This window comes from Oryx dammah, unplaced genomic scaffold (genome assembly GCF_014754425.2).
Source record: "Oryx dammah isolate SB20612 unplaced genomic scaffold, SCBI_Odam_1.1 HiC_scaffold_25, whole genome shotgun sequence".
NCBI lineage: Eukaryota > Metazoa > Chordata > Mammalia > Artiodactyla > Bovidae > Oryx > Oryx dammah.
In genome coordinates, this window is record NW_024070209.1 from 74,104,253 (window position 1) to 74,131,033 (window position 26,781).

General features: G+C 45.8%; 2 protein-coding genes and 1 long non-coding RNA gene across 9 annotated transcripts in view; 2 read left to right on the forward strand and 1 right to left on the reverse strand.

Moving 5' to 3' along the window:
- Positions 1-26,044, forward strand: part of ITSN2 (intersectin 2) — a 124,382-nt gene extending 98,338 nt beyond the window's left edge. For 3 of the 4 annotated variants that reach the window (XM_040224517.1, XM_040224519.1, XM_040224518.1), the window contains exons 30-40: positions 12,086-12,207; positions 13,829-13,935; positions 14,817-15,000; positions 17,533-17,631; positions 19,404-19,571; positions 19,970-20,185; positions 20,771-20,892; positions 21,497-21,579; positions 24,015-24,098; positions 24,500-24,673; positions 25,136-26,044. In XM_040224517.1, the coding sequence (XP_040080451.1) occupies positions 12,086-12,207; positions 13,829-13,935; positions 14,817-15,000; positions 17,533-17,631; positions 19,404-19,571; positions 19,970-20,185; positions 20,771-20,892; positions 21,497-21,579; positions 24,015-24,098; positions 24,500-24,673; positions 25,136-25,293 (1,517 nt within the window). In that variant the 3' untranslated portion in view covers positions 25,294-26,044. The remainder of the gene's footprint in view (positions 1-12,085; positions 12,208-13,828; positions 13,936-14,816; positions 15,001-17,532; positions 17,632-19,403; positions 19,572-19,969; positions 20,186-20,770; positions 20,893-21,496; positions 21,580-24,014; positions 24,099-24,499; positions 24,674-25,135) is intronic. The other variant, XM_040224520.1, reaches the window with a different exon arrangement.
- LOC120851616 lies at positions 484-1,964 on the forward strand. Its single transcript, XR_005718362.1, has 2 exons — positions 484-611; positions 697-1,964. It is a non-coding gene; the product is annotated as an uncharacterized LOC120851616 (long non-coding RNA).
- FAM228A (family with sequence similarity 228 member A) overlaps positions 5,267-26,781 on the reverse strand; it is a 34,057-nt gene continuing 12,542 nt past the window's right edge. For all 4 annotated transcript variants that reach the window (XR_005718358.1, XR_005718360.1, XR_005718359.1 and 1 more), the window contains 2 exons: positions 20,299-20,486; positions 5,267-7,897 (listed from right to left, as the gene is read on the reverse strand). The gene's annotated coding sequence lies outside the window, so the exon portion shown is untranslated. The remainder of the gene's footprint in view (positions 7,898-20,298; positions 20,487-26,781) is intronic.

The window sequence follows — 26,781 nt, forward strand, 5'->3', positions numbered from 1 at the left end:
ATGAAGTTCCTGCAGTACAACCGTAGCTTGAACCAATGAAAAGAAGAAAAATCAAAAGCTGCAGTGTTTGTGTAAAATGTACATGCAGAGAAGATGAGGAAGCAAGGGCTGAATGTTATAACAAGGATAAGAATCTCTAAGAAGAATATTCCAAAGGATAAAACTGAACATAATCACTTTTTTGGTAACAGCTTTGTTGAGACATCATTTACACTCCATACAGTTCCCCCAACTATACAAATCAGTGGTTTTTAGTATATTCACTGAGTTACGCAGTCATTACCAGAGTCAATTATAGAACATTTTCATCACCTCAAAAAGAAACCAGTATCCATTAGTTATCACCCTCACATCTTCCTAAGCACCCTGCCTCCCATGCAGCCCTGCTGAAGCTGCCGCTAAGTCGCTTCAGTCATGTCCGACTCTGTGTGACCCCAGAGACGGAAGCACACCAGGCTCCCCAATCCCTGGGATTCTCCAGGCAAGCCCTAGGCAACCGCTAATCTGTGTTCTGTCTCCATTTTTGCCTATTCTGGACATATACAAATGGAACCATTAAATGTTTAGGGTTTTTTTGATTGGCTTATTTTGCTTGGCATAGTGTTTTCAAGGTACATCATGCTATAGGATGTGTTGGTACTTCATTCCTTCTTATGGCTAAATAATCCTCCATTGTATGGATATAATGTTTTAAAGGTACATCATGCTGTAGGATGTATTGGTAGTTCATTCCCTTTTATGGCCAAATAATATTCCATTGTTATTTATCCATATATTAATTGGTGGACATTTGGGTTTTTACTCTTTGGTTCTTATAAATAATGCTATGTACATGTATGTACAAGTTTTTGCATGGTCATACACCTTTATTTTTCCTGGGTCTGTACCTAGGAGTGAAATTGCTGGATCAAATGGCTTGACTTTTGGGGGAACTGCCAGACTATTTTCCAAAATGGCTACTATTTTTTATTTTATTCCCACCAGCAGTATACAAGGGTTTTTGTTTCTCCACATTTTTACCAATGCTTGTTATTTTCTGACATATTATTAAAGCCATCCTTGTGGGTGTGAAGTAATACCTTATGGTTTTGAATTACATCTCCTCCATGACTAATGATGACGGAGTGTCTTCTCATGTGCTTGTTGGCCACCTGTATGTCTTTTTTGGAGAAGTGTGTATTCAGATCCTTTGCTTATTTTTAAGTTGAGTAAATTGTCTTTATAATCACTTTTAAAACTGTTTTAAACAACAACAAATTTTGAAAGATGTGCTTAAGAGAGATGTCTTAATGATGTTGTCAAAGGCAAAATCCAAGAATGATAAAATGAAGGTAATAGGAAGTTGTGGCTGCTTTGAATCATGGCTCTATGAGCTCACCCCTAGGAACCTTCGCCTCATCTGTATAATGAAGAGAGTAATATCTATCTTACAGGTGAGACTTAAGCAATTTATGAAGCACCAGTCCAGTGTCTTAGCATATAGATACTGGAAGTAACAGTTAATACTTACCAAGCATTTGCTGTATCCTAAGTGATGAACTAAACATCTTGGGTGTGATGGAATATAACTAGTGTCCAGATCTGACTCCAGAGCTTGTGCTTCTAGCCATCCCTCACTAACTTGGAGTTGCTGTTACTTCAAATCACAAAATTAGAACAATCATCATTTAATTCCAAGATATAGGTGAGAAGAGGGTAAAGAGCATTAACAGCTTTAAATGAATTGAGGCTGGTAAAATTGCATTTCAAGGTACTGGAAGGACCTGCTGCTTTGAAACCTGTCACCAGTGGTCATCTGTTAACCACCATGAAATCAGAATCAGGCAGTGCTACAGAATTAGTGTGTTCTAAACTCGGCGGTTTGGGGCATAGTATTATATAGTCATAAACAAGCTGGAAAACACAGGCTGTATAGTCATACCATTGGGTAAAGTTAGAGGTGTAGCAGTCTGCTTAGTAATAACCAGAAAAAACTGTGTGTGCAGATGAAACTCCTGTTGCCCCAGGTCAGTACTGTAGCAATGGACGATCTAATACAGAGCGTGAAGGGTACACAGTCTGTTTGAAATTGGCTGTTAGATACAAGTTGTTATGTATGTGTAACCGAATAGAAGTTTAGTAAAGGAACCAATGATGTCACAGAGATATAAAAAAAGAGTTAAAGGTGAATAAGGACCCTCTTGGCTTCTTCAGTGCCTTTGGATTTTTTGGCATTCCAACTATTTCTACTGAAATCTTTTTTTCCCTGGAGAATTCAGCAAGCTTGAGGTCAGGTCAGGTTCGTACAGGCTATTGCCAGTGTTTCACCCCAGATAGGATTGTCATGTAAGCACCATTTAAAAGGGCCTGGAATTTCAAAGTGTAAGACTTGAATCAACACACCTAGATTTAGGGATTTAGTAGTTCTAAATCCTACAGTAAGTCTCTTAACTACTAAGCCTCAGATTTTCCATATGCTTATATGTAGGGGTCAAATTTGTATTTGTTAATCAGAGGATTGATTGGAGGTTTGTAAATAGTGTACTGTTAAAATTGGAAGTTCTATGCTGGATGGACATGAAACTACTCTTTCATGACATCTCTTCATAATATTCTGTATTCTGAATAGTACATTAATTCCCTAAGTTGAGTCAGTGATATAGGATCAAGTCTGGGAGACTAGAAGATAATGCAAAAATCAGCTTCAACTAACTGCTTTTTGAGGCCAGAATCTGCACTTCTGTCTGCTTTGGGGAGGTCTTTGCTGTCTTTTAGGCTTATAATATTTTACTGTAAATTAAAAAATAACACCAAATTGATTTTATTTTGGTAAATGCAGATCCACTTGCATTTATCATTAGAGCTGCTCTTGGCAGTTCTAGAATGTGTCTGTTTTCTGATAGTCAAATATTTTGCTTTCTGATGGTCTGCAGCATTAGACTATACACAGACAGACCTTTTTGTACTTAAGCGACATAACACCTGATGGCATAGAACTTGACAAGCATCAAAAAACCACGCAAGAGCTTAAAAAATGGTTCAAGGATTATTTAAATTTCCAAAAGCAAAACCACAAAAATGTATGGCTTCATGGTGGGAGCATGCTACCCGGCACATGGTTTGCACTCAGTAAATATTTGCCAAGCAGATAAAAGGCTATTCTCTTACAAAATGAGATGTCCAGTAATTTCCTATTGCCCTGATAAAGCTTCAGTATTAAAGGCAGCCTTCAGAAAATGCACCCAGCTCAGTCATCTGGATTTACTGTTAAAATCTTATCTTCTCACTGATTTTCCACACAGTGAGACTGAAAACCATTGTGTGACACCCTGGCAGCTGAACTTGGGGACACAGAGAACAGCATTGTTCAGAGGCGTTCCTCTCCTCAGAATGGGCAAGGACCTTTCTGGGACTTTGTGATGTCATCTGAACAAGCTTTCTTTGTGTCAGTCATCACAGATTGCCTTTTGTCCTTCACTTTTTGGAATCTTGGCAGCTATCTGCGAAGATGCCTCATTTTCTTGCTTGCGCTGTGATTTAGAAGAGTGGTTCCCAATTATAGTGGGACACAGAGTTTTCATAATCATTATTCATATTTTGTCTCTCAGTCTCCACATCCTAAAAAACAAGTGTATGTGGGGAGGGGGGACGTGGTTGGGGGCGTCTTTTGGCCCGGCCTACCGCTCATTATTTGTCTGGGAACTTTGACCTGATAGTAGCCATGATCTCTCATTGTTCCTGCTTTCCCATTCTTCTTGACTATCAGAAAGAACTTCCCAGGATGTTTTCATCATTCTCTGACTGCCTGTAGTTAATATCAATGTACCATCTCCTGCAGCTCAGAGTCTATCTTCATATCATTATTTATAAATGCTTGTAAAACCTACTACTATGTGTCAGCCACTGGAGACATAGAAGATTGTAAAATAGATAAAAAGTCCTGTCCTCTTGAAGCTGATATTTGAGTAGGGTAAGACAAAACAGGGAGAAGGCGATGGCACCCCACTCCAGTACTCTTGCCTAGAAAATCCCATGGACAGAGGAGCCTTGGTGGGCTGCAGTCCATGGGGTCGCGAAGAGTCGGGCACGACTGAGCAACTTTACTTTCACTTTTCACTTTCCTGCATTGGAGAAGGAAATGGCAACCCACTCCAATGTTCTTGCCTGGAGAATCCCAGGGACGGGGGAGCCTGTTGGGTTGCCATCTATGGGGTCGCACAGAGTCAGACATGACTGAAGTGACTTAGCAGCAGCAGCAGACAAAACAAGACGAGTAAGTATGTGAAATCTTAGAAAATTGAAGCAGGTTAGGGAAAGAAAGTGCTGGGTGGGGAGAAGTGGATGCAGAGGGATTTCAGTTTCAAACTGACTACTCAGATAAAGCTTCTCTGACATGGTGATATGTGAGCAAAGACTAGACAGATGTGATGGGTATCTGGAGGAAGCCCTGTGGACACGTGGAAGATCACTGTAGGTAGAAGGAGCATGACGTGATGCTTGAGGAGCAACACAGAGGTCAGTGTGGCTGGAATGAGGAAGGAGCAAGAGGAGGAGGCAGCGAGGACAGAGGTGTCCACGGAGATGGGGGAGATTGTTTCTTGTGGGCTGATTTTAAGAACTTTGACTTTTGCTCAGAGTGAGAACACCCCATTGAAGGGTTTTGATCCAAAGAGTGATATGACCTGCTATGTTTTAATAGAATAGCTCTGGCTTGCTAGATTACATTAGGGGTTGGGGGGGGTCAAAATGATGGTGGTGGATGAGGTAGGACGTGGTCAGATTATGGACCACTCTGATCTATTTTGAAGACGGAGCTATAGGTGGACTGAATGTGAGGTGTGAGAAGAAGAAAAGTATCAAAGATGTCTCTGGTTGCCTGAGCAAAATAATGTGTATTCTCTTGTTTATATTCTCATTATATGAGGCCTGTTAATTGTGTTCAAATCTTTCATATTCTTACTAATTTTCACTAAGAGAAAAATATTAAAATATACTACTTCAATGATAGATTTTTTAGTTTTTTTTTTTCTTTATTTTTTGGGGGAGGTAATTCTGACAGCTTTTTATTTTAGATTTTGAGGTGCTCCTGTTGGTTGCAAATAAAATAAGAATTATTACATTTTCATGAGTTGTTTATGATATTTTCTTATACAGTCCTTGAAATCCTGTTTTATCTGTTGCTAATAAATCCCCACACACACTGCTCTTTTATATTTTGCATTTGGATAGTTTTTTTCCAGTCCTTTATTTCTAATATTTCTGTTACTTTACATATTAGGTGTCTTTGTAAATAGCATCTAGCTGAATTTTTTTTTTATCCTGTCTGGAATCTCTCTTTTAACTGATAGTTTTAAGCTATTTACATTTACTAGAACTGTTTGATACTTTTATTTATATCTATCTTTTTTGATATGTTTTATTTATCGTGTATTTTCTTTGCTTCTTTTTTAAAAATTCACATTGAATTTATCCCACTTAGTCATTATTATTATTTTCTAATATAAATAACTTTTTTCACATCATTACTAGTATTTGTGCTCACCATTCTTTTTTTCCCCACTACCCTTTGCATCTCTTTATTTCTCTTTTTGATTTTTTTCTTATCAAAGTACATCTCTTAATGGTTCCTTTAGTCTCATCTATTAGTTGTAAATACTCTCAAACTTTGCCTGAAAATGCCTTTATTTCCCCCTCTTCCATGAAAAATGGGCTTCCCTGGTGGCTCAGAGAGTAAAGCGTCTGCCTGCAATGCAGGAGACCCTGGTTTGATCCCTGGGTTGGGAAGATCCCCTGGAGAAGGAAATGGCAACCCACTCCAATATTCTTGCCTGGAGAATCCCATGGATGGAGGAGTCTGATAGGCTACAGTCCACGGGGTTGCAAAGAGTCAGACACGACTGAGTGACTTCTTTCTTTTCTTTCTTCCATGAGAAGTAGTATAATTAGAATTCTAGTTTGACAGTCACTTTTTCTCAGCACTCCCATCTCTCAACGTTCTTGGGTTGCACTGTCTACAGCCAGGTCTGATTGCTGTTCCTGTGTAATTGTTCTGCCCTTTCTTTCTTACTGTTTCAACAATTTTTTTTTCTTGGTATTTTGCAGTCTAGGTATGGGTTTATTTTATTTTTTTCCCAGGAGTCATTGTTCCTCCTGAATCTGTATAATCATAACTTCCATCAGTTCTAGAAAATTATCAACCATTCTCTCAATATTATCTCTTCCCATTCTTTTTATTCTCCCTTCCTTGACTCCTATTAGACGTATGTTGGGCCTTGTCTCCTCCTCCATATCTTTTAACCTTAATTTTATATTTTCCATTTTTTTGTCTTTCTGGGCTCTATGCTAAGTAATTTCTTCAGCTCTTTTTCAGATTTACTGATTGTTTCCTCAGATGTGTTTGATCGGCTATCTCATCTATTAATATTATGATAATATTTACCTTTCTGTTCATTTCTTTTTCAAATCTGCCTATTGGTTTTTTAGACCCTACTTAGGGTTTCAAGTACATTATATATGTCTTGAGTTATTTTAAACATACATATTTTATACCCCCTTTTGTTCTAAAGTTCTTGCAGCTCTAATCCTCAAAATGAATGGGGAGTCTGTCCTTGTTTTTTTTTTTTTACTATGAACTCAGCTTTAGCAAGACTTGGTTTTTCTATGTAAATCCTGTGGAACCAAGGTTGTGAGAGTGACCCTCCAGACCAGTTGTATGTTTTCTCTGGGCAAGCACCCTGAAGGTATCACCAGCCAGAAACTAATTTTTGTGTTAATTCATCAGTTCAGGAATTCTTGAACTCCAAATTTATGTGAGATGCAGCCCAGGCATTTCTGTTCTTTACCCAGCAGGGACTAAACGCTTTCTGGTCATCTCACTGTTGTGGCAGGAGGATTCTTTTCCTAGTCTACCCTAGTAGTCTTCAGTATCCTGATGGAACCTCCTCTCGTTAACCAAATCCAGGCAGAAGCCAAGTAAGGAAGGAGCTTACAAAAGTAGCCTTAGAGTTTGGCCTGTTTAGAGGTTGAGAATTTTCTAGAAGTGATGAAAGATATGACTCCACAGATTCAGGAAAAACAATGACTTCTGGGAAAAAATAAAGCCATACCTAGACTGCAAAACACCAAAGAGAAAAAAAAAATGTTGAAAATAGTAAGCAAGAAAGAGCAGAATAACTACATAAGAACAGCAGTCAGACTTGACTGCACACAACTCGACGATAGGAAGTGTTAAGAAAAAATAACTGACAAACTAGAATTTTAATTAAACTATTCATGAAAGGAGGGGAGATAAAGGCATTTTCAGGCAAAATTTGAAAGTATTTACCACTAATAGACGTGACTAAAGGAACCATTAAGAGATGTGCTTCAGTAAGACAAAAGTACGGAGCAGAGCAGGGGAAAGACGAGAAATGGGTCTGGAGATGACCAAATAGTCTTCCGTTCAATAAGTATTTCCTGACCTCCATGGGCAAAAGCACTGCTAAGTGTTATGTTATAGACTGTGTCAGACACAGTCCCTAACCTCCACTGGGAGAGATGGCCATACTAACTGTATACAGATGGACTACAAGTCACGTTATGTGAAGTATTATAATATAGATGCAAACCAGTTTCATGGAAACATGAAGGAGAGGCAGTGTGGGAGCAAGTGGGGCAGGGCATGTGAGCGGTTTCCCGAGTGGGATCCTGTGAGCGTCCCCTGAAGGGGTAATGAGGTGGCTTCTATGTGGAGACGGGCTGTGGACAGAGCCCAGGACAGAAGCGGAAACAGCCAAGGCATGGCCAGTGCGTGCAGCTCATCATGAGCACTGAGCACAGGCCAGGCTGGCCAGAAGGTGGGCGGCATGCTCAGAGGCAGGCTGCTGGTGGATTCAGGAGACTCCGGAGCCTCGTGCTCCCCCCGAGTTAGGACCTCATTCTGCAAAAAAAAAACAGCAGCCATTGAACATTTCCATCAGGGAGGAAACCTGATAAAAAAAATGTAGCGGCTGGCTTGAGCTGTTCGATATAAATATAATGTAAGTCACAAATACAAGCCCATATGTAATTTAAAAGTTTCCAGCAGCTACATTTTAAAAAGTAAAAAGAAACAGATGGAATTAATTTTAATAATTATTTTTACTTAACCCAGCATTATCCAAAATATTATCATTTCAATATGTAATTGGTGTAACAATTTCTGTACTGATGCATTATTTTGCATTCCGGGATGTTTGTACTGGGTCTTTAAAGTCTGCTGTATATTTCACATTCATAGCACTTCTCTATTTGGACTGGCCAAGGTTCAAGTGCTGAGTAGTCACACGTTGCTAATGGGTACCATATTGGACAGTGCAGGTGTAGAGGATGGCAGAGGGGTGTATTCTATCCATAAACGCTAATTCCTCAGTTCTCAACAGATTTACTCTCCCCTCAAAACAGAGGGTTCTCTGGTCAAGTAAGTGTGGGGAGCTCTGAGTTCACTCAAACTGAATGTTTCTTTAGAGCAGGATTTCTCAGAGCCTTGGTATGTCCATGCACCTTGTGACCCCAGCAGAGAAAGACATCTGTAGCTTTGCCCACACTCATTTGACCCTGCAGGTCAGGAATGCCAGGAATACATTGTAGTGTTTGCTGGACTGGGGGAAGCAGAGAGCCTGGAGGCAGGCAGAAGCAGAAATGCAAAAGGACACACCGGGAAGAGGAGAGTGACGGGCTGAGGGAGAGACCGGAGGGCTGGAAGCAGCAGCTCATCAGAGGTGTCAGGGCTGTGGGCAGGTAGAGGAGGATGTGAGCTCCCAGGGGTCTCTGGACTGGCAATGCTGAGTCGTCATTACCTTCACAAAAGCAGTGTCTTGCTGCTATATTTATTAATAAAATGGATAACCAACAAGGACCTACTGTGTAGCAAGGTAACTCTGCTCAGTGTTACCTGGCAGCCTGAATGGGAGGGGAGTTTGGAGGAGAATGGATACAGTGTTTATGTATGACTGCGACCCTTAGCTGTTCACCTGAAACTGTCACAGCATCATTGGCTATTCTCCAAAATAAAATAAAAAGTTAAAAAACAAAAGAAAATAGCAGTGTCAGTGGAGCAGTGGGACAGAAACCAGTGACTCTTAAGTTGGAGAGGTGACAGAGCTGGGGTTGGGGGGAGTGAATGACAGACCCCTCTAGAGCCATTTGGCAGTAAGACTAGAGACGGGTGTTTGAGGAGGGAGCAGCGTCGAAGGAACGTGTGTGTGTTGTAAATACTGTGGCAGGAGGGACACAGGACTGTGCTTATAGACTGGAGGGACCACTGGGGACTGGAAGTGGAAGGGCGGGGAAGGGTCCTGCCAGAGAGGGTGGGTTGGGATTCTGCTTCTGGACAAAGCAGGATCCTCTTGGCCCCTGACGGGGCAGGAAGTACAGGGATAAGTGAGCAGGGAGACAGGCAGGAAGTTAAAGGGGCACCATGCCTGTATTTTTTTTCCGCCTGACATCAGAGATAAGAGCATCTAAAAGTGATGGTAGGGGTCAGGTTAGAAATTTTGAGGATAAACATTTAAGAACCATAAGTAATGAAATGCACAAACGTCAGCTAGGGTGTTAGTACAAGGATTGTCCCATAGTCATCCTGATGAAGCTGACATCATGTATGTTCCAGCGTTAGAAACAATAAACTACCTGAGACTATTCCTGTTATTCACAGACATTGAACAGACAGGCCAATGCTTGCAGGTTTTATCATGTATCATTCTTTCCTACGGAGAAGGCAATGGTACCCCCACTCCAGTTCTCTTGCCTGGAAAAATCTCATGGACAGAGGAACCTGGTAGGCTGCAGTCCATGGGGTCGCTAAGAGTCAGGCACGACTGAGCGACTTCACTTTTGCTTTTCACTTTCATGCATTGGAGAAGGAAATGACAGCCCACTCCAGTGTTCTTGCCTGGAGAATCCCAGAGACAGAGGAGCCTGGTGGGCTGCCGTCTGTGGGGTCGCACAGAGTCGGACACGACTGAAGTGACTCAGCAGCAGCAGTAGCAGCAGCATTCTTTCCTAAAGTGTGCTATCCTGTTGGTGCCCAACACAATGGCATGCAAAAAGAGAGCCCAGGAAAATTCAATTTATGTTAATGGTTACATGTTTATGGTGGTGACTATTAGAAGAAACATAACCAGCACATCAAACCCATGATTTCCCTAGGTGTTTAGCTCAAACATGGACAAAAATGTTATCTAAGTAATAGTAGAGCTGGAATGTGAATGTGGCAGGATATGAATGACCAAGATTTGTAAACCACCAGTGAAGAGGTGGAGCAGCCTTAGAAACCGTTGTCACTGCTTCCACCAGAGCCAGCTGGGTGGTGGGTGATCAGCAACTGTCCCAGGCATCAGCCTCCCCCAGCCTCCTAGCTGCAGAGCCGGGGCAGGCAGGGACCTGAGGTAGCCTTGCTTGTCCCCAGTTCTTGCTCATTCCTGCAGGTCTCCCTGCTAGAACAGGGTGAAACACAGTCCCCAGAAAGCTTGAGAAGTTTGAACGTGACTGTGGCACCACGCTCTCTTCTTGGTACCACCAAATGGAACCTGCCTTAAATCAATTTTTGTTCGACCGTGGGAGTAATTTTTTTTAAGTCGTCGGCAGCATGTGCAGAAAGTAGAACAGCTGTCTTCACAACTCTCTGTAAGGCCCAGTCTCTACAAAACACATAAACATTCCGAAGCAGTCAGAAAGAGAACCTCCTGGTCTGATCCTGGCCGTTTCCACCTCTGTGGCCTTGTGCGGTTGTCCCCGAGCGGGGGTCTGCCTCGATCCAAGCTCCGCCGTCCGCAGAGGCTGCTGGCGGCTGCCCCTGCTGCCCTCCTGTCTGCCCCAGACCTTCCTGCTGCCCTCCTGTCTGCCTCCTGGACACACACTGCGACTGCCTATTACTGTCACTTGCGAGGCCCCTACCTGCTTTTTCTTTTTGTCTGATAAGGGCTTTCTGAGGCCTTTCCCCTGCTCCTGTACGTAAGCCAAGCCTTCAGTGTCTAACCCAACGACTCTGAGATTAACATCACTTCAGTTTGACACTGAGCTCTGCCTGTACACTGATCTGAAGCGAATGCGGTATTTCTCACCCTGACGCCATGCGAGACTGCCCTGGGCCGCCCTCAAGCTCTGTGGCTGCAGCATAGCCTGAACCACCAGTTCGTTCCCTCGTTTTGAGGTAGTGTTCCTGCTGGGAACTGCTGGGTTCTGGGCACTTTAGGTTTCCTCACTGAGCACTTAACTCTGGGAAATCTAGAGAAATATTTCTCAAACACTTTTTAAACAGCAGCTCACAGTAAGAACTACATTTTACATCCACAAATACATACTTAACTGAAAATTTTCTCAGGAAGTACTTACTGATCCTGTTTACGTGGTGCGTGCTCAGTCACTTTAGTCGTGTCCAACTCCTTGTGACCCTGTGGACGGCAGCCCGCCAGGCTCCTCTGTCCATGGGATTCTCCAGGCAGGAATACTGGAGTGGGTTGCCATGCCCTCCTTCAGGGGATCTTCATGACCCAGGGATCAAACCCATGTCTCTTATGTCTCCCGTATTGGCAGGCAGGTTCTTTACCACTGGTGCCACCTGGGAAGCCCCCTGTATACATGGTAGCTTCGATTCATTTATTAATTTTGTTTTGTTTCTGTTTAAAAAATCAATTGATAGAATGACTCACAAATGGCTCATGACCTGCAATTTGGAAAACACTGTTCTTGAGCATTTGATTCCTTTAATTATTACAATAGTTGGAAAATGTGTTGAGATGGCAAGAATAGCATAGGTTCTTCACAAGCTCAGCACAGTTTATGGCCTCTTTGAGGCTGTTTCTGAAAATCCTTCACACTGTCTTGACTTCCTTAGAAAGACATTCAGGCCACATTGAGCCGTTACAGGCGTTGCTAATTTGTGGCTCTGGAGCACCGAGGCGCCGATGGTGAATCCAGCTTCCGCAGGTGTACACTGCTCTGCTCTCCCAGGTCCCAGGGCCCTTTGGCTGGCCATGGGATTCTTTGGAGGTGATATTTGTAAACTCAGTGCATCCTGCCAGTAGACGTCTCTTTCCTTCCAGGAGAAGAAAATAATATTTTGAAACTCTACCCTACTTTTCTACAGGGTGTGCTGATCTCCAAACACTTGACACCATGCAGCCGGTGGAAAGGAAGAGGCAGGGCTACATCCACGAGCTGATTGAGACGGAGGAGCGCTACGTGGACGACCTGCAGCTCGTCGTGGAGGTCAGGGCGCCAGGCTCTGTGGGCTCCCTACGGGGTGGGGGCTTGTACCGGGGTGTCGCCTTTGACAGTGGAGTCACCACCAGCAACAGGCGCTCTCACACCCTCAGAATGCTTCCTCTGCCTGTTGGAGGGGCCTTGACGATCTCAAGTCAGGTCTTGCCATCAGATTAGGTCATTCAGAATGAAGAGAGAAGAGGCGCTCGGTGCCTCAGTCGGCCGTGAGGTGACCTTGTCAGGAAGGACAGGGGTACGGGGTGGGTGGGGAGGCTTGAAGCAACATGCTGCCTCAGACTTTTCTCTCACGACATCTGCACTGCCGGTCAGACACCTGACATTCCTGACCTTTTCATAAAGTTTAGTTGTTTCCAGTGGAATTGTGAGGCAGTGGGAGTGTTCATCTAACGTTTGTATCAGTTTGGAAAACCACTCTGCCACCTCATAAGACCCTCTCAGGGGCGAGGCGTTTAGGGGTCAGGGGTTTAGGGTGAAAAGCACTGTCCACAGGCGAGTGGACAGCATTCTCATCAGCATTCCCTCCCCGAAAGGACCTGGCCACCACATCCTCCTCTGCTCTCCTCACTGAGACTGACGCTAAGCCGGTCAACAGAAGGCATAAACAGTAACACAAGTCAATTAGCGAATGAAAGGACAATCAGATGCGCTCCCTGTCCTTCTAGAGTGCCTCAGAGCAGGGTGACCTTGTTTCCAGATCTCTCTCTCCCATAGGAGCATCCAGACATCTTCCGTCTGACTCTGAAACCATAGAGGTTTAGAGATGGCAGTCCATACACTTTTATCCGAGTTCTTGGACTCCAGATTCAACTCGAGAAACGTCAGTTTAGAACAGTTTCAACAGAGTAATGTCACATGTATTTTGGAGAGATTACACATGAGGAGAGGAGTCTCAGATGATGTCACCATTTCCTTAAGGCTTTTAAAGTCACTCCCTAGTTGTTTAGTGGAAACTAGCTTTGTGACCTTGAGGACATCACTCTCAGCCTTCATTTCTTCATGGGTCAGTTGGGAATAATAATACCTGACTCAGCAGGACCTACATCATTATCTGTGAAGTTAACTGAGAAACCTACACACACACGTGCATGTGTGTGCATATCAGAACTCTGTGAAACCTTAAGTTCTCGGATTACCAGTGTAAAGTGTTATCACTTCCGCTTTGGTCAGCCAGCCTCTGAAATCCACATGTGCTTGGTGGTCAGCACTGGGGGTGAGGTAAGGCGTTGGTGTTTCTTGCTGCACTTCTCACTAATTGCTTCAAGACTCCTATGGTGCAGTCTGACGACAGTCCTGCTCCCTCAGTTCTGCAGGCCCTCCTGGTGTGGGGTACTTTATGCCCACGGTTTAATTAACCTGTGTAAGACCTCTAGGAGGTGGGTATGAGACTCTCCTTGATGGGACTGATGGATTCAGTCCTCAGAATCAGCCCTGAGGAGCCGAAATAGCAAAACGTAGGGAAATGGTGCAGTTTAAAATTCAACAGTCTATGTTTATATAAAAGTACCTTGTTCTTCCTGGTTTCTGAGTATGAAGATACCATTTCCTTTAGACCACACAGGCTGTGTACTGCCCTAGAGCTGACTTCCTTTTCTTGCTCTGAATCTAGGTTTTTCAGAAACGAATAACAGAGCCAGGTTTTCTCACTGAAGGAGAGATGGCCTTGATCTTTGTTAACTGGAAGGAGCTCATCATGGCTAACACGAAGCTGCTGAAGTGAGTTGTGAGCACCGCTTTTGGTGGCAGCGGCCACCCCAGCCCTGGGACCACGACTCCTACCTTACTCCCTGCAACTGAGCTGCTTAACAGAGAACTTCCACTGCTTTCCTCTCCCTCAGGCTTTCTATTATTATTTTATGAAATGCTAACTGTAATGTACTGTAAAGTACATCATTATTGAAGCAAAATATAACAAAATATTTGATTAAGTAAAGAAAAAATGAAGTCATTAAACAATACATTAACACATGATTCCAAACCATACTTGACTCTGTATCAGCTAGAGTCAGGAGAGAAGCCACAGCTTATGTCCCAGACATAAGCAGCTGGACTAGCAGTCCTCTAAGCGCAGTGTGAAGTTCTATCCCTTACGCCCACTAGGGCAGGCTCCTGGGGGCGCTCTGAGCCATCCCACACTCGCTGCTTCTACCCGCTCCTTGAGGTTTAGCAGTTCTCGGGCACAATGTCCACCACTACCTTCACCTCCACACCCGGCCTCTGCAGGCTCTTGCTCCCTTACTTCTCTTGCGGAGAATAGAAATTTCTTTCTTCTTGGTTCAGCTGAAAACAAGTTAGAAAACTTTCAAAAGAAACTTTGCTAAGAAACTAGGCTGAAACCAAAACAGTTCCAAAGACCGAGGAACACCCAAGTGCAGAGTCTTCATTTTTTCTTCTTTGCTCACAGTTCACCCAGGTTGGCTGGGCAGGCGGAGCTTTAGGTCCCAACTGCCTCCTCCTCCTGACTTTATCCCCATAGTACTAGAGATCTTTAGGTAACTCGCTGGTTGTTATTACTGTTAGTCTCCCAGGATATTCACTGTTCACTGGTGACGGACACTCAGTTAAACAAGCAGTGAGAGAGAGTGTGTTGGTTGCAGGGCACTGCGGGTGCGGAAGAAGACTGGGGGTGAGAAGATGCCCGTGCACATGATCGGGGACATCCTGGCCGCTGAGCTGTCGCACATGCAGGCCTACATCCGCTTCTGCAGCTGTCAGCTTAATGGAGCAGCCCTGTTACAGCAGAAGACAGATGAACACGCAGACTTCAAAGAATTTTTAAAGGTACCTCCATCCCGGGAACGTAGGCCGGCCAGCCCTGTTCTGAGCCAGGAGGCAGAGGCGTGTGGAAGCCTCTGAGAGGCCTCAGGGGTAGGATGGGTATGTCCATCACTTTCTGTCTGTGCCCAGCGGCTTCAGTCATGTCCGCCTCTTTGCAGCCTCATGGACTGTAGCCCACCAAGCTCCTCTGTCCATGGGGGGAAACACAAATATGGCAGAGAATTTTCTGACTGCTTTGAGTTGCCTTTCCTATTGAATTGAATTTTTTCTTGGCTCTGGGACCATTATTTTGCCCATCTTAAATAGCATGTTTTTTTAAGCCTACTTAATGTAAACCAGCTATTTTCTACAAAAAGCATCCAGAATGTTACTTTCTTAATTTTGTAAATTGTTTTTATTTTATACCCGTCTTATTCAAAGGAAGAATATAAAATAGCTTACATAATCAAATCGGATCATTCCAGGAGGCAATACAATATCATGCTTGTAATAAGACAGACTTCCAGCTGTGTGGGCTGAAATTCCAGCCCCAACACAGTCCACTATGGAACTGGGGCAACTTTCCTAACACTTGGTGCCTTCAGTCCCTTCATCTGTAACCTAGAGATAATCAGATATTACTTTTAAAGTACTTTAGCACAGAGACCAGCACATAGTAATGCTAATTGTATTTATTTATCTTATTATGATCTCAGGAATGCAAAAATGGTTCAATATAAAGCACTGAGGACAGAACCCTTCAATCAGTGGGAGACAAGGGGTTGCCTGGAAATGAACTAGAAGAAAAGCATAGAAAGAAACCCAAGGTCACAGAAACAGACATTCATCAGAATAATTAGATAAATGTAGAATTATGAGTATATGTGAATGTTTTAAAATTATCAATTGTAGTATTAAATATAGGACATTTACCTTCTCAGTTCAGTTCAGTTACTCAGTCATGTCCTACTCTTTGTGACCCCATGGACTGCAGCACACCAGGCCTCCCTGTTCATCACCAACTCCCAGAGTTTACTCAAACTCATGTCCATTGAGTTGGTGATGCCATCCAACCATCTCATCCTCTATCATCCCCTTCTCCTCCCTCCTTCAGTCTTTCCTAGCATCAGGGTCTTTTCAAATGAGTCATTTCTTTGAATCAGGTGGCCAGACTATTGGAGTTTCAGCTTCAGCATCAGTCCTTCCAATGAATATTCAGGACTGATTTCCTTTAGGATGGACTGGTGGATCTCCTTGCAGTCCAAATCAAAGTAAAAGATTTAAATTTTTTTCAAATAGTAATAAAAGTAGCACTGTAAATAGGACATCAGGATCACCACAATTGTAACAATAGCAAAAATAAAAAGCGTTTAATCTTTTCATAAAAGGCATGGTGTTGATGACATTAAAAGTAGATCTAACAAGCTGTGTTCTAAAATGTTGCTTTTTAAAAACACTCAGAAGATATCGAAATATATAGCTTGAGGATGTTTATCTTAGAAACATAGAATATCCAAAAACAGAAAGAGGGGGCGATTTTTAAAGTGGGGAATAATTAGGTAAATTATAGTAAATGTGTTACTTTTCAGTTGTTAAAAATGATCATCCTAGAGTACTAGCCACTCTTAGGTCCTGTACTACTCCTACGTGTAGAATCAAATCAATATGGTCCTTGGCCTCCTGGAGTTTACAGTCAGAATGGGAGGTCATAGAGACACTCAAACATGGTACCTCTGCCTTTGTTACTCAGTCCAGATATGGCGTGATGATAAAGAAAGCCAAAGGAGCTTGAAAAGGATCACGGGAAGGGAGGGGAGACCCTGAAGTGGAGGAGGCTAATCTGAGTCTTCAGAGATGAGTGTGAATTAGCCAAGTGAAGAAAAAGCGGTAGGACAGTGTCAGCCTGACTCAGCCAGGTGCTCAGTAAATGGTATTGTTATTGATGAAGCCCAGTGATGCGCAGCCAGAGGTGGGGGAGACCAAGAGCTGCTTAGAAGACAGACTGACGTCAGTTGTGACTCCTAGGTGTGTGGGGAGGAGGCGGGTGGGTGCAGAATGATGCTACCAACTCCAATAGGAATAGAGGTAGGGGACGATGCTTTTATGACAGAAGACGAGGACTTCATTTTGAGGTATGCTGAGGTATTGAGGTGCCTTTGGAACATCAGATGAAAAGGAGAATAACTCGGCTCCATTGAGGGTCTGGGTTACACTGTGGGACTCAGTTGTGGGAGACTGTGGGGAAAGAAGAAAGGGTGAGGAAGACTGAGAAGGTCAGTGGACTGGGAAGACAGCTGAGAGAGCATGGTCCTGGAAGTAACAGAGGGAAGGCTTGCACAGCCTGTCAAAACCACCTTAAGAAAGAACTGAAAGTATTCATGGGGTCTGGCTCACGAGGTGGGATATTTCTACTGTTAAATTGATGGGTATCATTTTGGATCCTGAGTTTCTAAAGAAATTCAAAATCTGAAAGCTGTCAAAGTGAGGAGTAGTTCCAGTGTTCCCTTGCTTTTCTTAGGCTCTGATTTCCTCACAAGCCTCTCAATTATTTTGCAGAAGTTGGCATCTGACCCTCGGTGTAAAGGGATGCCCCTTTCCAGCTTCCTGCTGAAGCCCATGCAGAGGATCACCCGCTACCCACTCCTCATCAGAAGCGTGAGTGTCCAGTGGGGAGAAGCAGGGTCCTTCAAGGCTGACGGTCAGGGAGCCTCCAAGCACGCCAGCCGCCTGCCACATGGTCTGACTCCATGTCTGATGCACCAGGCACCAAGTGTGTGTGGGTGTGCCCACAGACACACACACATGTCTGCAGGGATAAATCCTGGACGTGGGCAAATAAAAGACATATCCAGGGTCATTTGGGTTGCCTGTCCTCCCCCTTGCCAGGAAGCCTCTGGCCTCTCAGGGTCATGAGTGTATGTTGTCTAGACAGAACAACACCCTCTAGGTCCCCAGCTGTGGAGCCCATCTTGAGCCCAGACAGAGTGTCTTGTTAGTCCCACAACCTTGGGGTCCAGTCTTCCCCCTGAGACCTGCAGTCATCTACCAACTAAATGACTAACCTGGCCATCCCAGGAGTCTCCAACTCAGTGTCCTAGACACGTCCCCTCGCTGAGGTCCCCACCTCAGCTTGCTGACCACACAGTCCCACTAAAATTCCATTCACCTTTTTGACACCGGGTGGGCCCCTTGAGCCAATAAACCATCTAAGGAGAAGGCAGGCCTTCAAAGGATTATTCTACAAGTAATCATTGAGGTAATTTCAGTCATCTTACAAAGAAACACAGTAGAAATAACATAAAGACTGTTGCTTTTATTGATTATGTCTTGACCACCAGTCTGTAAGCCATGTTAGACCCTGTCAGAACTAATTAGCCACATCAAAACTAATACAGAACTAATGTCACAGTTCTGATACCAGACGGACCCATTAATACACATTGCTGCTGTTGCTGCTAAGTCGCTTCAGTCGTGTCCGACTCTGTGCGACCCCATAGACGGCAGCCCACCAGGCTCCTCTGTCTCTGGGATTCTCCAGGCAAGAACACTGGAGTGGGTTGCCATTTCCTTCTCCAGTGCATGAAAGTGAAAAGCAAAAGCCCTTACCTGAAATATGTGAGGCCAGATGTTTTGCAGAATACAGAATATAATTCAAATGCTGTGCATTACATGATACCCCAGCAAAGCCTAGGCAGCACTGATAACTAACATGTTAAGAGTCTGAAGTGAAGTTAATGAATAATCACTAGACATAGACTTAATTAGTACACCTCTTCAGTTTAAGTCAGGTCTGCCACCAAATGAGTAATGAAGAAAGCATTAGGCTTTCAGAGTTTTTCACATTTTGGGACTGTGAATGAGGGACCGTGAACCCAGAAAGCCAGACAACAGTGGTCTACTGGTGGGCCCGCCCATTTCCAAGCAACCACGCAAAGATGCATTCTCTATCCTTTTACCTTCAGAACAGGAGTGTAGAGTCACTTCAGAATGAGATGAGTGCATTTCCCTACATGCTGACATCATGGTTTTATTGTTTTATTCACTGTTTTCAGCAGATTTTTCAGAAAGATCAGTGACCCCAAAAACATAATGAATGGTTGCAGAAAATTAACACACTTATCAAAGGTGCAGCCAGTTTATACTGGAGGGTTCACCTGGACTACTGGGAGGAATTAGGGAGGCACCCCTAATCGCCGCCACCCCCAGACCCAGCCAGAGAGCCAGCAGAGACCCACAGTGAAGGGCACTTGGTCCATGTAGCACTTGGCCCACCCTCTTGTCCCTGAGTCACCTGTCTTGGACCCCTGAGCCTCTCAAGGGTGAACGACTGTCTTGCTCACTGTTGTATTCCCAGCACCCAGCACCTGGGCTGGTAGGGCAGGTGGAAGACTTAAGACATCCCACATGAAACAGCCCCTCTCTTCCAGATTCTGGAGAACACCCCAGAGAATCACGTAGACCACTCCTCTCTGAAGCTGGCCCTCGAGCGGGCAGAGGAGCTCTGCTCTCAAGTGAATGAAGGCGTTCGAGAGAAGGAAAATTCAGACCGACTGGAGTGGATCCAGACGCACGTGCAGTGCGATGGGCTCGCGGAGGTGAGGGCTGCAGGCCTGAGCTGGGTGCCGCCAGCAAGCTCTGGGTAGGGAACCAGGTTCATGCCTTCTCCTAGTGCAGACAGTACGCCTCAGCTCAGCCCATACAGACTCAGCATCCTGCCCCCTTCTTGGGTTGTCATTGTCCTTTCTCATAGAGAGATTTATGTTTTGTGTTCTTTGAATTCAGCTGGTACAATCAGTGTTCTGTGGGTTTCTAAGTAATCTTTTTCACTGTGCCAGTCTGAACTCTGAAGAGAAATAAATGTAAGGAGCTTCTGTGTGAAGGTAAATGATTACAGCCACATTCCCACTGGAGAGGTCTGCCACCCCTCCCTCAGGCCCAGGACCTTGCCAGGGGTGCTGGGACTTGCAAAGTGACACATTCTTCTCTCTTTAAGCAACTGGTTTTCAACTCCCTTACCAACTGCCTGGGGCCCCGGAAGCTCCTGCACAGCGGAAAGCTGTACAAGACCAAGAGCAACAAGGAGCTGCATGGGTTCCTCTTCAATGACTTCTTGCTCCTCACCTACATGGTCAAGCAGTTTGCAGTCTCCTCGGCCTCCGAGAAGCTTTTCAGCTCAAAGTCCAACGCTCAGTTCAAGATGTATAAGACGGTAAGTGTCCTGGCAGTTAGCATTAGGCACATAATGAGGTGTTTCCTCTCCCTCCAGGGCCTACTTCCTTCCTGGCCTGGGCCCTTCCCATCCTCAGGGGACTCTTCACCTACTTCCAGATGGCTCACGCCTCCACTGTCAGTCACTTCCCAGGGAGGAAGCCTAGAGTGGCTAGGCCTTCACTGCCCTCTGACAGCCTCTGTAGATCCCTGCTGTGGATTCCAGCTTCTTCCCCAGCGAACACAATGGGCAGTCCCACCTCCGTCCACATTCAGCATCAGGTCTCTCTGTGAAACCAAGGCTGACGCAAAGGGCCGAGTGTTAGGGCCTGTGGAGAGACCTGTCAGGTGAGTGGTCATGGACACTCGGTGCTCCTGTCCCAACTTCAGTAACAGCTGATAAACCCCAGATATTTACTTTCCTGAAACAGGAGGCAGTTTCTTTTCTCCTGAGTAAAAGACTCTGGAAGCTAGAGACCTCTCCACTGCTCAGCAAGACTCTTCAGGACAGACAAGGCTCTGGACATAGGTGGGTGGAGGGTTCCAACCCATTTCACAGCCTGTGTTTTGGCCCTTATTCTTTCAGCCCATTTTCCTGAACGAAGCCTTGGTGAAACTGCCCACAGACCCTTCCAGCGATGAGCCTGTCTTCCACATCTCTCACATTGACCGGGTCTACACCCTCCGAACAGACAACATTAACGAGAGGTCAGTCTCGACCATGTGTGTGACCTGCCTTGAGGCCCAGGAGAAAGCCTGACCTCTACCTCCGCCAATCCTGTCTGTGCTCCCATCCTACTCATCCCTGCCTCCGCCAATCCCACCAGCAGGCCTGGCTTTAGACTGCCCAGTGACCGCGAACACCTCTAACACTTCCCTGCTTCTGGTCTGTCCTGGGTCTTCTGAAGGGGGAGACCAACACCTCACTTCCTGCCACAACCCCTCAGGGGCAGCCTGTGCTCCCTTGCCTGCTGAGGCCCCCTGTCCCATCCCCTGTACTCTGTTTGGGACGCCTGCCCTCACCCGCTGTCCTCTGGTGCAGCTCCTCCTCTGTGTGACCAGAGCCCGTCATTTGCCCTGCTCAGCTGTCACTGCATCTTCCATCTCCGTGCGTCCAGGACCTGACAAGTGCCTGGTGCCACCAAGAACTGTCTAGAAATTCTCAGCTTGATCCTCAATAAGCAAACGAGCCCCTCAGTTGCATTCATGCTAGGTCTAGGATTAGGAAGCTCTCAAAGCTGAGTGTGGAGCTCTGGGGCTTCCACTGCCCCTGAGGGAGGTGTGTGACGGCTGTGCTCTGCTTCTCCTCCAGGACAGCCTGGGTCCAGAAGATCAAGGCCGCGTCTGAGCAATACATCGACACAGAAAAGAAGAAGCGGGAGAAGGCCTATCAAGGTAGTTGGTGGTGCCCTGGAGGGCTGTAATTCACCACACCAGGGTGCCCTGGGGACTGGGTGGGGTCCCAACTTCAGATCCCAGGCTGCAGAGAGAGGCTAAACAGGGACAGCCTGAAAGACCAGACTTGCTGCCCGCTACGTCCTCCACAGCCATTTCGAAACTCCAGGGGGCCTCCTGAGCCCCGCCAGTGCCTACTGCACAGATAGGGGTTGTCCAGCACAAGCCCCGGGATGCCCCTGTGGCATATAGAGTCTCTGCCCCTCCTGCCTGCATACTTACTCTTCACTTCTGTTTCCAGGCAGAAGGGTTTGACCTTCACATAACCAGCCCCACCTCCTGTTGGTCCCTTTTGCTCCATCAGACTTCACCTCTGTGAGGATTCCCATCAGCTCCTCTGCACCCTGCTCCTCCTCCCTGGCCCAGCCTGTACCCCACCCCCGCTGGGAACCCACCCCTCCTCCCTCTCCCAACACCCGGTCGTGGACCTTGAGTCTCCCCCTCTCCCTCACTTGCTGTCCCCTCACCCTGTGCAGACAACTTGCTCACGTGACACCAGTGACCCCCTCCGCCCCCTGCCGCCAACAGCAGGAAATTGAGGTCCCTCCTTCCCCAGGCCCCCGGGACACCCTGAGGCTCCTCCCAGCACCCAGTCTTCGTCCCTGGGCTCCCTCCCAGCCCTGCTTCCTCCCACTGTGCCCCGTGAGTCCTGCCCTGGCTCTGGGCCTCCCCAGCTCACGTCACCAGGTTTCTGTGGTGGTTTCAGTGGTTGCAGCTGGCCTGCTCTCTCTCCAGCCCATGCTCTCCCGACACGCCTGCTGCACCCCTCCCGTGGGATTAATTCACCGCCCCCCGCCGGAAGTAGCTCCTCCAGAGACTCTCAGGGGACAGCTCTTGTCCTCAGCCACGCGCTGGAAACGTGCCCCCTGACACCCCCTCCCCCAGGCCTCTCTAGTCAGCTGCCAAGTCCCACATGTGCTCTCTGTGGTCCTCTCTATGGTTCTCTGTCTGGTCCTGTCCTCTCATGGTGGCAGAGCCCTGGTAAGACCCTCAGTCTCCCACCAGGCTGTGGCACGAGGCCCTTCCCTGACCAGTCCTCCTACTTGTGTTCCTGGCTGCTGGAGTTGCAGCTCTTTATGTTTTTTTATTCAGGTTTCCCTTATTTTGTTACATACTCCTGAAAGGTATGTGTAAATTGGCTTCTGCTAACTGAATCCTATTTTAATGGTACTTTAAAGTCTTGCTATTGAAAAAATCAATGATTGAAGCTTTTCAGAAAGCATATAATGATCTCTTAATTGGTCAAAGATAAATCAAAGTTTTTCTTTATTAGTTTTGCTTCACAGCAATATCTGTATGTACGTTTATGCACTCTCCATGTGTTCAATTCTTAGACATTTATTGATTACTTACTCTGTGCCAGACCCTGTGCTAGGCTTAACCAGGCCTGAAAATGAATACAGCCCAGCCCCGCCTTCAAGGAGACTGAATGTAAGGGCCTCCTGGGCCAAGGGCACACAGCGGGGATGAGCCGCTTCTCACAGAGAAAGTTCTGCTTGCCCTGAGTTTTGAAAAGTCAGGAGCTCACCAAGCAGCTTTCTTGTTAGTTTTTAAACCCCTATGAGCAAACCCAGCTTAACTATCTTTACATTTACCAAGAAAATCTGAGTTCACTAACTCATTTATCCCCATATTAAAAGTGTTTTTGAGTACCTCCTTAAATAGAATAAGGTCTTAAGTAAAAGATATAAGCTAAAGTGTTTACATGTAATTGGAATTATGGTGAATGGCGAAGAAAGTAGACTTTGGTGCCTGACATTTTAAGTTTTGACCTTGCCATTTAGAGACTCTGTGACATAAACATGTTACGGTCATTTCTAAGACACCGTTTCCTCATATATGACAATGGCAGTTATAAAGAGCTACCTTGTAAACATTGCAGTTTAAATAGTATAACTTATTTAAATGCCCAACACAAAGTAAGTATCCAATAAATGGTCGATGCTACTAAGTGCTGAATGAATATAATATGATGTTATGAATATCACTACTTGCCAGGCAGTTGAGGGGTTAACACAAGGATGAATTTAAAAAACCTGCACTCCACCATGAGCCCTGGAAGAGGGGACGGACTGACCCAGAATTGCAAACCGGGCAGCCTATGATACACGGTGAGACTGGACCTGTGTGTTTAAGAGTGTGTAGGCTGCCCACAGGCAGAGATGGCTGCCAGGTACCCCAGCAGGCGACACAGCCCGGGCGGAGGCACAGAGCAGGCCCATGCTGGTCTGCCAGTTCCAGCTCATGTGGAAGGCATGGCTGGGAAGTGCTGGGGCCGGTTAGAAAGACAGACTGTATGTACAGCTTAGCACCATAGCTACAGTGTCTGTGTTCTCAGAGAAGACATTAACGTCACTCATCTTCCTCTTTTGTAGCCCGCTCTCAGAAATCTTCAGGCATCGGGCGTCTGATGGTGCATGTCATTGAAGCTACTGAACTGAAAGCCTGTAAACCAAATGGTAAATGCTTCTTACATTCAACAGATGTGGTAACAACCCTGCTCTTTGCTTATGACTCTTCTGTACACTGAATAATGGGACACTTTTTAAAAGTCGGTATTTCCAGTGCCACTAAAATGGTTATTGGGCCAACATTCTTCTTCCTCTATTTTCCCAGAGGGTACTGATGCCTTCTTCCTCGGTGTTTCTGAGTGGAGAAAGCAGGAAGCAGGCTGCACTGACACCTGCTCGTGGGGAGTGGCCCTGCTCAAGCCTGCATAGTTGGTTCCTCCCCAGCTTTATGATGCTCTCAGCATTGGGAACGGAGTCCACAGGCCATGGTCTATAGCGAAACACCATATCCGCTCTGCTCGAGGAAGGCCCCTCCATCACATGCCACATGTTTTGTTTTTTTCATTCAGGAAAGAGCAATCCGTACTGTGAAATCAGCATGGGCTCCCAGAGCTACACCACCAGAACCCTCCAGGACACACTAAATCCCAAATGGAATTTTAACTGCCAGTTCTTCATTAAGGACCTCTATCAGGATGTGCTGTGTCTTACCATGTTTGACAGAGATCAGTTTTCACCAGACGGTAAAGTATAACTCGGGGAGGGGTATGAAGGTCCCTACACACACTAGGATCCGGGCTCTGGATGCCTAAGGGCAGTGATACAGCCCATGGCCCTCAAGAGCTCTCAGTGGCCACAGGTGGGGCCCCTTCTCGGGGGCAAGGGGTGGGTGGCCTCAGGTATGTGTCAAGTCTCCCACCCCGGCCCCCCTGCTTACCTAATGGAAACGCTGTGCTCCTAGCACCTGCTGAATGGGTGAGACACTCCCTGACCAATGAGGTTTGGGGTCCCCACAGGCAGCTTCCTTCACACAGACCCCTTGTTCTGCACGATCCATCCACTGAGTCTCAAACAGCCATTAACCAAAAGGAGTTACTTGTTTTGGATGCGAACATTTTATGAATCCTGCTTCAGACACTCCTTCTGGGATAGTTTTTTTAACAGTTTTTTAAAGACGACTTTTGACAGTCGTGTCTGTTCACCAGATTTCCTGGGTCGCACTGAAGTTCCAGTGGCAAAAATTCGAACAGAACAGGAAAGCAAAGGCCCTACAACCCGCCGACTCCTGCTGCATGAGGTCCCCACTGGGGAGGTCTGGGTCCGCTTTGACCTGCAGCTTTTTGAGCAGAAAACTCTCCTGTAGGGGCCTCAGGGATCTGCCCACTGGGCTGGGGCCGGAGAAGACAACCGGTGCTGCCCCTGAGCCGGAGGAGCATCACGCAGCCTCATCCATCACGAGGCCATGCGCACTGGGGCCTCTGCTTTATTGCACACTAAATCGCTCGCAATCTATGCAAACACGATCTTTCCTAGAAATAAACCAAACCCCATAGCACAGTGCCTTGTATTAGTGTTAACATGTTCGGCTGTGTTTGGATGCCAAGGTTTCCATTTTCAGGGCTATACAAAGTATTATGTGGAAATGAGGCATCAGACCACCAGACGTTACCACTTGGTTGAATGTGTCCACTGTGGGTGGTTTGGGTGACGCTGTAACCATTCCACACCGTGTGGCCCCTGCTGGGTCACAGCCACTCAGGAGGAGGAGGACTGGAAAGAAATGCTGCAGCCTCAGCTTGGGAACAGCCTGCTATGGAAACAGTGTCCACTTGTGCACTGACTGGAACAGAAACTTGAGCATTTTATTCCTGACTAGATGTTATCATTCTCTGCTGAGACAATATAGTTTGAAATCTAAGGGAGAAAGCTTGATCTACTTTAAATACTGTGAACTCTTAATGATGTGGAAAATATTTTTCAACTTTAACTTTCTGAAGTATAAATTATTTATGTAAATCCCTTGTTTTGCGTTATGTCATAGGACATGCATCTTTAAGCTTTATCATTGCCAATATGTACAGAAAGAGAATAAAAATATTAAGTTTATGAATGTAGCTTCAAAGCCTGACTGATTTACTGTCTATGTGAAAGGCCTTTTTAAAAGGTGATTTCAGGGACTGCTTGTAATGAAACCAAATTTCCTTTCTGCAACAATGAGACACACCCAGGACAGAATGTGCAGAGAGAGCAGGCAGCAGCCCCAGAGCCTCGTCTTGGCTGCCACTGACTTGCTACGTGACTCTGGTCAACATACCGACTGTTTCTAGGGTTTCGTTTCTTTGACGGCGGAGTCTCTGGGAGCTACATTTCTCCTTTTAACCCCCTCTGCTTGCTTTGCTGAGTAGAAGCCTCAGGGGGAACTCGGCCATGAAGGCAGTGCCTAAATATTAAGGGTCATCAGCAGGCTCCCCGGCCTGTCCAGCTCTAAAGCACCATGCTCTCCCCCTCTCCCCGTCCTGTTGGAGCCACATCCACAGCCACTTCCTTGGCTTCTGGATTCTGAAGCGTAAAATCTGTCCTGAACATTGATAACAAAGAAGGCCTTACACATTTAGTCCCTGGGTTACTGACTACAGCCGGGAAAAGAGCTGCCTTTTGGAAGGAGTCGTGTGGGGCCGCAGGAGCCCTGCCTGCTTTCTCGGGGAGCAGGTCTTCTCTGGAAGCCGGAAGAAAGACAGGATTCAGATGTGCCTCCATCACAGCCTCTGTTTTCTGCCTGAACATCACAGACAAAGAAAAACTGGACAACATAATTCAGAATATTCAAGTGAAAAAAAATCCAGCATTCCAG